Source organism: Juglans regia, chromosome 3 (genome assembly GCF_001411555.2).
Source record: "Juglans regia cultivar Chandler chromosome 3, Walnut 2.0, whole genome shotgun sequence".
NCBI classification, from domain to species: Eukaryota; Viridiplantae; Streptophyta; class Magnoliopsida; order Fagales; family Juglandaceae; genus Juglans; species Juglans regia.
The window spans coordinates 11,333,246-11,344,930 of NC_049903.1; the positions used below are offsets into that span (position 1 = coordinate 11,333,246).

The 11,685-nt window shown below is 37.6% G+C and overlaps 1 protein-coding gene across 2 annotated transcripts; it reads right to left on the reverse strand.

Annotated features, from left to right (window-relative positions):
• Positions 1-420: 420 nt before the first annotated feature.
• On the reverse strand, positions 421-9,491 carry LOC109011069. 2 transcript variants are annotated; one of them, XM_035688330.1, is made up of 7 exons: positions 9,321-9,491; positions 7,507-7,711; positions 5,134-5,257; positions 4,266-4,591; positions 2,435-4,154; positions 1,136-1,383; positions 421-745 (listed from the first exon to the last, which is right to left on the reverse strand). In XM_035688330.1, exons 1-7 carry the CDS (start codon positions 9,374-9,376, stop codon positions 674-676), a joined length of 2,751 nt encoding a protein of 916 aa, XP_035544223.1. In that variant the 5' UTR covers positions 9,377-9,491; the 3' UTR covers positions 421-673. The 2 variants fall into 2 exon arrangements, with proteins under 2 accessions (XP_035544223.1, XP_018847663.2); XM_018992118.2 differs by having other exon boundaries at positions 7,507-7,756; positions 9,321-9,490.
• Positions 9,492-11,685: the final 2,194 nt, after the last annotated feature.

Genomic DNA, 11,685 nt, shown 5'->3' on the forward strand with positions numbered 1-11,685 from the left:
TGTCATCCGGTTAGCTTTATTTGCACGAGGTGATGACGTGTCGGCTTGCTTCAAAATGATTGGTTGATATTAGATATCAGAGATTGTTCGGGTGAAAAAGATCGGGATACGTCGGCCTGCTACCTCATGCTGCCTTCTATCTTCTCCTCTATCCGGAAACATCAGCAAAAATTCATCATCTCTTACACTTGGAATAAGCATCACCCGTTTTGGTTTCCCTTGTACAGTTCTCACCCGAACCGCTTTTATTTTACTTAGTCAGTTTTTTTCAAAAAAAAAAAAACACAGAAAACTGCAAGCAACAAGTTCACTAAGTTTTGAAGTAAATCCCAGGTGAGAAGCCTATTTTCTAGAAGAGAGAGAGAGAGAGAGCGAGAGAAAGCAATAACTAAAAGAAAACATCAAAATGCTAAGACCAAATGAATTAACTATTTATTTATAAATTATAGTGTCAGCTGCATCAGGTTTAGGTTCCTCAAAAATAAAAATTTCATTTAATTAAGTACAGAGCGAAAATAAAACTCAGGTCCAGAATCGTTGGTTTACTGATAGTCACGGAAGAACCATTAATTTCTTCTTAAGAAACAGCGACATCAAACCGAGACAATAAAGATTACTTGAGAAAGATACATATCATTATAGGGAGCCATGGGTAATCACTTCAGACTGAATCTCAATGTTGCCCATGACTTCTGCTCATCGAGTGGTGTCGAAGAAGCTTTTGATCACGAGTCCGCTGATCACCCTGCAACAGCAAAACATTTAAATCAATGCATAGATACGACACAGAGAACTCAAATTATTTGAATGGGAGCCGACTGATTATGACACTGAGTGGAGTGAATTTCTCTATTTGCAACAGCCAGACATGCTGTTCCGAGTTATATATAGTCCTGCCTAGGTTAAAATAACTAGCAGTAATTCGAATCTGTGATTAACCTCCAATTTATTCAAGTCCAAAACATAGCATTTATGAAACCTTAAAAAGAAGTAATAGCTTTCATTTCTTAGCAGTTGGCATTTTTTTTTCAGCTTAGCAGTAATTATTTCATGACATAGAAAAAAAGGAGAATATTGCACAAGCTGCTTAAAAAGAAAACTAAGAAATACAAATTAATATCTAAACTCAACAAACCTTATATAATGACGCTGCTGATTCAGACTGTACATTCTGAATTGCAATATTTCCAAGTGATCGCAAATTATCCAGTGCATCGAGAGTCAGCTGCCACCCACAAAGCGCAAAAGCATCAGTATTGGTGCTGGAACCAGTACAGCCAGCAGCCGCAACATTTCCATTCACCCAAGGACAGAACTGGTTGTGATGGACAATCGGATCAAATTCCAAAGCTTCCTCATAATTGCTTGCCCCTTTTGGAGGCCCTGAAAATTTAAATGGTTTTCATGCATCATCAACAGAAAAGTAAGAAAAAAATACACAAATAAAAAAATTTAAATATTTAAATTATGACAACACATGTATGAACTTTCTAATTGGAAGTAATCCAAGGGGGTTAGTTGCATAAAATTATCATTTTTTTAAATGTGCACAAAATTGTATATAGGTATTTACTCAGGTCTGGGGGTTTAACCGGGTATAGGGGTGTAGAACCGGGCTGGATTTTTTTCCAGTCTGGTCCAAAACCCGGAATCCGGGTAAAGACATGTTGCATTTGCACGGTCTCCGGAATTCCTTGTCATAAAAAAAATGTATATAGGTATCGAAGTAGTGATGGCAATGAAACAGGTTAAATAGAAAGCTCAATAGCCTTTTTTATTTCTGAGCTAGGATATTATACATCCAACAGTGTACAACTAAATGACAACCCGAGAATAGAATCAAATAGGGTAAAGCTGGAATGGTGACTCAGCAAATGTATATGTTGTGTATCCCTAGATGTGTGTTTTGTCCAAGGTAGAGCTCTTAAGGTAATAACTCCCAAAAGAGACCTTCAATAAATAAATTCAACATTGGATAGAAATTTACAAAGTATGTCCTCAATCCAATGTGCGTAATGAACTTCTGGTTTCGATTTTCCATTGTCAAGCTATGTGTTGACTGACCTACGACTCAAAACAAAATTTTCCAGCATCACCTTCTTTATTCCATTGTATCTTAAATCTACAATTAGCAATGGACAACTTTGTTCCATTAAGTGCCCACTCATTTTCAACCTTAAGCTGAAATCAGGTAACCTCTTGTAAAAGCAAGGCCAAGGATGAGATCAAGGGCTCAAACCTCACAGTCTCACAAGGTCCATGCATAACTAATCAATCTAAATAGATAAATAATTGGCTCATTTTTCATGAGCAAAGCCACTAACGTTACAAAGTGGTAATGTAGTTAAGAAATCAATAATGCCATATAATTTACCAACAACATTGGCATAATCTGACTCTAGGTATAAGCAATTGTTTGTAGAAGAAGAATTACCAGCTTTTGCAACCTCTTTCTTCATTGTTTTACAACCAGAAAACACGTTAGCATTGCAAGAAAGAGAAGGGTGGGCATTGTTCTCAGGTACTAACTTGTCGCCTTGACTTATCTTTTCACCACTTTCAACTGATTCAGTTTTAGCAGAACCATAAATTTTTGAGCTGCTATCTGCCCTTCCAACTGATCGAGACAACATTTCCTGGCTATCTCCATGGGGATCTTCCCTATTAATTTCATCAGGGACAATCTCGTCCATTAGTCCAGGATCTGGAGCAGATTCCCCAGTCTGGCCCTGATTTTCAGCATCTTCTGCTCTTGGTTCCACATCACCAACCACACTATTAGCTCTATGGACAGATACATCAGCCCCATGAATTTCAGCCTCATGACTAGCACACATCCCAACACTTCCTCCACTAATTCCAAAACTAAACCCGTCCCTGGCTTGAGCAGTCACAGTCTCTGCATTGAAAAGTTCTTCCCCATCATTTGTACTACTGACACCCATTTCCCCAGGGATGGCCGCAGCTGGCCGGAAACCAATGCTCGGCTGAGCTTGGTTACTATGATTTATTTCAGATGTATCATTCATGTCCAGATTGCCATATATACTAGACGAGGGGAGATGAACATCATCAACATCTCCAGGATAATTTTCAACACTTTCCATAGAGTCGGCATTTGCACTATGGAAACCGGTATCCATAGCAATTACCGATGACGCACGAGTAGAATCCCTAGCTGATTGGATCCCAATAAGTTGGTCACTTCCTTGCCGAAACGAAGAAACCCTATTGCCATCTGTGTATACTTCAAAACCCATTGAATGGCTAGGACCAGCACCAGATGTATCTCTATGAGATGATGAACAGTATGTATCAAATAAATCAGAGTCACGAGCACGTTTTGAAGGCCCAGCTGAATATTCTTGGCCATCTGTGACTTCATCACCATCACGATCAATGACAGTGCCTTCAATGCTATCAGCTTGCTGCATCCTTAGGTGTGGCCTATAATCTGAAGTTCCCCCTTTCTCCAGGTTCCGCTTACGAGAGCTGGGACCCCGTGATTCATATGAAGCTGCACGGTCACCAACCTCACTGCCTGAAGGCTGCCCAATCATGAGGTCCCTACCCATATCTGCATCAAGAATATTTTCCGACATTGCTGTCCTGTCCAACTGTGTAAAAGGTAAAGCCCCTGCCATTGTAAGATTCAAATCAACATCTGTATTTGGCAGCACTTTCCTATCACTTGTTGTTGCAACTTCATCGCGGTCTTCAGTATGTTCTCTTTCTGTATCATCAGCAGCAACCCAGCCACTAATTCCACTGGCCGCACTTACTCCACGTGTTAATCCCATTTTTTTGCTTGCATCAGGAATATCAATGTTGTTTGGAGTGAACCGTGCAGGTCGAGGAATTGATACGAAATCTGATATCCTAACCGTAGCACCACATAAGCTACAATCTAGCAAAGGTGACCTGAACTCACATCTAGAATCCTTAACCAACACTTTACTCTTCCCTATCTCTTTTTTATCTGCAGCAGTCAGTGGCTTCTTGCCTGTTCCATGATCCTGCAATAGATGGAGCTGGGCCTGATTAGGGCCTGCAGAATATCCGTTCCTAGCTGATTGAGCAGAATGCTCTTCACAGTCTTGAACATTTAAAAGCCATCCGGGTTCCCATCCACAGAGGCTTATAAGCTTCTGGGCCTGCCAAAGGAAAAAGACGAAATTATAAATATATGAGCACACAGATAAATGGAAAAAGAAATGACTTGGTAAGCATTACCAGCCACCAACAAGTACATAAATATATCTTACACGAGAATATAAACATAATGCCCCATCTCGAGAGCTTTCAAGTTCTGGTATACTCTCTGGTTTAATATCTACTTCCTCTGACAAAAAGCGAGCAACCTGTGGGCCCCGAGAGGCCCGCATTGTCTCAATTGCAGACGCGGCCACAATGGGAAGAGATTGATATTGCACAAGTCCATCACATCTATCCTTATATCCTCCAATCAGGGCAGACTGAGAAGTTGGAGGAAACTGCACCAAGCTCTCTGGGCAGCTATTTCCCCTCCAAGGACAACTGACATTGTGCACAGCATCCAGCCGTTTGGCAAATGCTTCAGCAGCATCTTGAACTTAAACCATGAAAGAAAGAACAAAATAAGCTTGATATTAGCAAGGACCAGCTCGTTCAATCACTACTGACTCATTAAGTAAAACTTGTCTAAATAAGATAAATATGCTTGAAATAGGAATTTAATATCATTATAATTGGGACTTCCAGCAAAATGTAAGCTATAAACAAGGTAGCATTAAATCATTAATGAGACAAATGAAAAAAGATCCATGTATCCTACTTGGTGGTGCAAGTTAGCTACCATGGAGAAATCACAACTCCATAAAAGGCGCATGTTTCCAAATAATGAAGGTCTACAGCATAAGTTTTTAGGAAGTTACTCCCGCTCCCCCACCCTCCCTTTCTTACTTGTCCTCCCTTCATATACTTACCTTTCTCCACATATCTTGCAACGCTGCCCTTAGGTTTAATCAATTGAAAGATCACCATACAGCTTTTTGAAACATTTGAAAGTTTATTTGAAACATCCAATGTCGGGTAATAATGTGAGAAGATTAAAGAAAAGGCAGAACAATAAGCCATTGACTTGAATTGGCTAACCTTCAGTAGGGGTCCAAGATGGTGACAACGTAAAACTCAAGCATACACCACATGATTCACATTCAATTTTGTCCACATCCACGTTTATCCAACCTCTTTGAGCACAAGTCAATGAACTGACAACCTGAAACAAATCATAAAGTAACAGTGAGAATGCCTCAAAGTGGTCTTGAATCTATATCTGAAAGCAAACAACATTTTGTGGCAGTAATGTAAATTTTTGCATGTGCAGACCATAAACTTAGAAGGTATAGTGGCTCATGAAAAAAAGTACTGAAAAGCTTGGTTTATGCAAGCAAGGCTTCAGTCAGCAAGGGATTTCTATGGATGTGTTAAACTTTGGTTTTGAAATCTTTTTTTTTTAATAAGTACTTTGGTTTTGAAATCTCTAATTCTTCTAAAACAGATCCCGGTCTATTGGTACGAAGAATTACAAAAACCATGAAAACTCAGCCCATTATAGTCTTTGCAGCTGCCCAAAGAAATAATGTATTGATTTATACTCTTTTTAAAAAGATAATATTTATTGAAAACAAAAAAAGAGGAACGCAAAATCGAAGTACATGGGGGTATACAACAAATACACCAAATGTTAGAGGGAGAGGGAGGGAGATAGAGAGAAGAGGGCAATAAAGTCCTGAAACTAGAGGGATATATATTGGCTCCCATCCAATGATAGATTGCATTTAAAAAGGTCTTCAGGTCTTTGGTAGTCCTTGAATATTTTTGAAACTTTCACTCTTTCTATCCAAACGCACCATATCAAGTAGGCCGGGATCATTTTCCACAAATTGTTACAATGTTGTTTATCAAGCCATCCTTTCCAACACGCTAGAAGATCCCCCACTCGTCTAGGTATCACCCACTTCAAGCCAAAGAGATCAATAAGAGCTAGCCTTAGTGTTTGTAAGAGTCCAAGGAAAGTCCAAGCCACATCTAGATCCATACTCCAAAAGGCCTAGTCAAGTTTACAATTGAAAAACCTTGGAATCATTATAAAGAACTTGAACTTCTCCCTCCTAAGCAATGTGAGATCTCATTCACCACCTTCTTATACACAATTCGGGATATTACAATGTTTTAGCTACCTCATAATGGAGTGAAGAATGATCCACAGATTCTACATTCCTCTTGCACATACACCACACACCACCTTAATGTGTCCTTACTTAGGTTGTCCAAAGTAAGGATCTTCTAGAATGCGGCCATCCAAGCAAAGAAAGTCACTCTCAAGGAGCTTTACTCCTCTAAATGGTCTTCCAAGGAAAGGTAGTGTTTTTGTGTGGGACTACTGCATTATCTCTTTGATATGCTCAATTGCATCCTATCTTCCCCATCCTGTCTTACTCGAAGAGAATATGGCCAAGCATAAAAGTAAAGGAATCCACCTCTTAGTCTTGCGCCACTTGAACAAACATAACTTTCCAATTAGGTGACATTTGAGATCCATAGCTTGTCTGCCACTGATGCCTCCTTCTCCCTAGCAATGTTGAATAGGTCCATGAAGGCCCCTTTAAAAGGTTGATCGCTACACTAGACATTATACTTGAACTTGATCTTGGTTCCATGATCCATCCTCCACCTCATATTTAATGTGCCTGGAAAATTCCTTCCAGTTTCTTCAAATGTTCTTCCATTACCCAACCCCATAATTCCCAAACAACTCTTTAGATTTCCATCCAGTTAACTCACTGTCATACTTTGTCTCTATCACCACCCTCTATAGGCTACCTCTATCATACTTAACCACAGGTTGAATTGATTTCCAAGCAATCTAAGTAGTCTTATGAAATGTGTAGCAGCTTAGGGAAAGAGCAATTTATGTAGATTATAAATCATCCTGAAAGATATGTTAAGCCTCAACTATGTAAGCGATATGTCTTGGTAGCATTCTTGTTGGAAGATCCAGATGCACCACTCTAGTAACAAACTGGAAAAGCTGATCCGAAAGGATGCCATGAGAAATTCAAAGGCAGAACACATACAGTCAACACTCTTATAATTAACAATAGTTTTGACATTTTTCTTGTACACACTTTCCATGATCTATAATAAAATTTTAGCACGTTGCAGAAAACCTTCTGCAAGAAAAAGCATTTTGTATAGACTATAAAATAGTTTACATTATCACCATGTAAGGAAATTTCTCAAGTTATAAAATAACGGGTCATTGCTTATAGATTCATAAAGGCATATCTAGAGATATTCAGTTTCAGAATAATAACAATAATAATTGTCACTTGATAATGCATCAATATGTAGTGATATATTTCTATTTTACAATGCTCTAACATTGGGATTTTCATATATCTGAATCCATCAATCACAAATGGCTTTAGGGATAAACTATGATGGACCAAAACATGTTCAAACCTTAGGCTTCCCCAACCAATTTGAAGGCTTGAAGGTAGCCAAACGCCTCAGTAAATCTCCTCTTTCCCATGGTCTACATGACGGCCTTGATGATACAAAAGCCGAACCACCAGCACTTGCACTCAAGGAAGTCAATGGTGGTTGTGAACCAACACAAGACAAAGAAGCTGCTTTAGAGCCACGGCCATGACTGGACCCATCTATACTGCCAACATGTGTAGGAACAGCAGGTGAGGATGCCCCAGCAGAACTGATAACGCATAAAGCAATAAACTTGTTCATAAAAAATGTATATATAAACTTGAGCTTGATAAAATTCTTAATCATTTGTTTGAGAAAATAGACATTGTCATCTACATAAAATATCAGAAAATACAATAGAAAGTATTTGGTAAAAAGGGGTGGGGCAAGCGTGGGGGAATTAAGTCAATAATTAAATAAATCTGAAAGTATTCCAGGGACAATTAAAAGAGTCTGTGGTGGAATTTCTAGACCAAGTGTTCCTGATATTTGGTTTAGGAGCTGAGTTACTTATAAAAAAAAATATTTAGTTTAATTGCTGAGCAAAAGGGATAGGTACAGCAAGTCCTTAGGTTTAGAAGAGAAACATGAAAAACCTAATGCATAGCTTCACGACCATATAAAGGATGGAAGCTACGCAAGGTTACATGGGTAAGTCCTAAGGGTTCTGTCGTGGGGTAGTTCCCCCCGTCATAAAAAATGTACTATTTTTTTACAAGTATAATGTACTATTTTTTTATTAGTAGTAAGAAAATTTTATTGACCACTAAATAGGCACAGCCAAAGTACAAATGAAATATACAAGAGAAAACACCTAAATACAAGCTAAGAACTAGAATGGGCTAAAAGAAAATCATGAAGATTATCTCCATTCAATACAAGAGCTTTAACCCAAAAACATAAAGAAGAACTCCCTAAGTGCTCCAATCGAACGTTCTTTATCTTCAAAGTACTCCCCAAGTATAATGTACTATTTACTAAGTCTTCAACTCATTTTTTGTTGTTTGGTGTTTTCAAATGTCCTAGGTAATGAGGATGAGGATGAGCAAGTGTGCCCAATAAAGATTGATGAGACCTATTTCAGTCAATTCATATTAAGTGTCATAAACATGGCTAGTTTTGGATTGATATGTTGTAGTGTGAATAAAACATTATTTACTTTCAGTTGTTTAAACTTGCTTTATCTCGTTTGGATATTCTTATGATAAATGAAACATTCTAATGTATTTATTTCGATCTCATACACAGAGCTAGTTTTGGATTGTTATGTCGTGGTATCAACATAAATGAAATATGTTGCATGTAATAACCTTGCTGCTAAGTTATTAAGTAGCATTGCTAAACCTACAGGAAGGGGGTGCCACACACGTGGAATGCAGAAAGCAAATTTCAAGTGCCAGTAAGATTGTCCAAATGAGAACACTACATTACCCAAATGAAAACACACACACACACACACACAGGTGACTCGATTAGATTTTTCCAATCTATTTGATTAAAACTAAACCACGATTCCCATTTTACTAAGCGCATTTACAGCTCTAATTTCGGAGATCGAATTCACCTCCCATGCCCTTCCTCTACTTTCCCGGAAACCAAACAGCGGTTAGAGCCACCAATCCCTCCACAAAATAACCAAAACGAACTCAACAAAAAAATCCGAGTCTCGACAAAGCTAATTCAAAACCCTAACTTCAATCAATTCACATAATTCAAAGAAGAAAGAAGAAAGAAAACACAAAACAAGAATTCGAGATCAATATCGTGATTGAGATGGAGAGAGAAGGCGGAACCTGGCAGCAGGAGCAGCGTCAATGGTCCCTCCGGAACTGATAACCTCCTCTCGCATTTCTGCCGTGGCCCAAATTTGCGAAGCAAGAAGTATGAGAGAGAAAAAAGGGGAAGAGCCGAGAGGAGACTAGAGAAGTGTGCTCACTTATACCGAGAATATTCGCGCGTGGAGCTTTGGTTGCATTTGGACACAGACGTATAATTTGAATCGATTGATTTGTAATAGATAAGTCTCCAAACAAGTATTTATAAAAAAATTCATTATATTTTAAAAATATGTAAAAAAATAATTTTTTATTAATAAAATCTATTTTTTATAAAAAATTTCTATGAAATTTATCTATTTAAAAATTATATTTAATATTATTCTGTATGAATAATAGTAGTTTATAAATTTCATGATATATGTTAATATAAATAAATTGAAATATGTTTAAATATACTAAGGATGTTAAATAAGTTTAATTTTTTTTTATAAAAAATTAATAAATTTTGTTAATGATTAATTTGAAATGGGATGAATTTAGTTTATGTACCAACATAGCAAATGCGACTCAAAAGCTCAGTCTCTGATGACGTGGAAACGAGGTTGGTTTTCAAATGACGTGGGTTCGGGTTTGGATTTGGGTTCAGATTTTGGGAGACTCGGGTTACTTCCGTAGACAATTCATGAGTTGTCCATGACACCTTTGATCATGGTAACAGAGAAGTTTAAATTTTTAAAAGATGTGTTAAATTTATAAAGGGGTTTCATAAATTTATTGTGGTATGTTAAAATTTATTTTTATTTTACATTATAATTTGACACATCAAATTACGTCAGTTTATAATTTTTTATTAAATTCTATTATAGGTAATGTATTTGTATTTCTCAAATTGTAATAACTTATTACAAAATTTTCATCGAAGAGAATTATCTAGACTCATTTCTCTATTTAACATTTAACATTAATAAAATTTAGAGTTGGGCTAATAAAGAAGTTCAGGGGTACCAAAATAAGTTCAAATTCTAGGAAATTAATTGTATCTTGAAGTTGAAATTGACTAGGTATCCATTTACCACGGTTTCAGAATCCAAACATGATCGAATCAATTGATAACAAAGCCAAATAGTGCATGAGCAAAATTCTAATAAACAAGTGATGATGATATTGTTTGCAGGGACCTTCTACATCAATGCTGAGGCTGTAAGAAAAATTATAGATTAACGGGAAGAACTTTAGAATAGAAAAGTTACCAATTATAGTTAAGCATATTAAGGAATTATGCTTGCCCCATTGTTTCGTCTTTCTAGATTGATCTTCCTAAGTGGGGAATTGTTGATGCAAATTTCGGTACACCCAATGCCACCTCGTTACCCCTGCTAGTAAAGAATGAACCTCAGACTCCCTGAATAGATATCTTAGATTTTTTGTGCGATGTATCTCAAAAAAATGAAATAAAAACACATAGTACTTTAGGCTTACCTTTCTTTTCCTACATATCGTGGGGGATGTGGCATGACTCGCTTTCTTCCTAGGCCTCTAACTCTTGTGGCTTGATACAATCATATCTCCTAAATGGCTACATTGAGACATTAAGATCTCATTTGTGTCATAGAGTCACTTCAATCAGGCTCTTAGGTGATATTTTCTCCTTCCGAGCTAGAAAATCACATAGTACAGTACTACGAGACCCTTCTCTCAGAATTGGTTACTTGGAGGCAGAAGTTTGATGCTTTGCATTTTGAGGCGATTGATTCGCAGAGCGTGAGTATTGTGGAGACCTTTTGTAGAAGAAGAGATCTACAAGGTCTTATCCGGCATGGCCAAGGATAAAGCGCTGGGGCCGGATGGCTTTTCAATGGGTTCTTTCAAACTTGTTGGGATATTGTAAAAGGCGATGTTATGAAGGGTTTTAGCGAATTTCACTCTTTTCAGAAGTTTGAAAAGTCCATTAATACAACCTTTATTGCTCTTATTCCTAAGAAACACTGGGTTTCGACTATTGAACATTTTCAGCCTATAAGTTTTGTTAGTAGCATATATAAGATCATCTCGAAGGTTCTTGCTAACCGGCTTAGTCCGATGTTAGAACAGATTATCTCCAAGTCTCACAACGCATTTATTCGTGGGAGACAAATTCTTGACTCCATACTTATTGCAAATGAGTGTTTGGATTATCGATTATGGGAGGGAGGTTCAGGTGTTTTGTGCAAGCTCGACATAGAAAATGTCTATGATCATGTGAATTGGGAATTCCTTTTATACGTGCTTGAGAGATGCGATTTTGGGGATAGGAGAATTGCATGGATGCGTCATTGTATTTCAACTGCTCGGTTCTCAGTTATGATTAATGGTACACCTACTGGTTTTTTTGCTAGTTCGA

Bases quoted from the DNA above. Each gene is read 5' to 3' on its own strand.
- LOC109011069 (XM_018992118.2), bottom strand. From the start codon at position 9,376: ATGCGAGAGGAGGTTATCAGTTCCGGAGGGACCATTGACGCTGCTCCT. The intron at 4,592-5,133 runs GTTAGCCAATTC...TCATGGTTTAAG, and splicing joins ATCTTGGACCCCTACTGAAG to TTCAAGATGCTGCTGAAGCA. The intron at 1,384-2,434 runs GTAATTCTTCTT...TTAAATTTTCAG, and splicing joins GAAAGAGGTTGCAAAAGCTG to GGCCTCCAAAAGGGGCAAGC.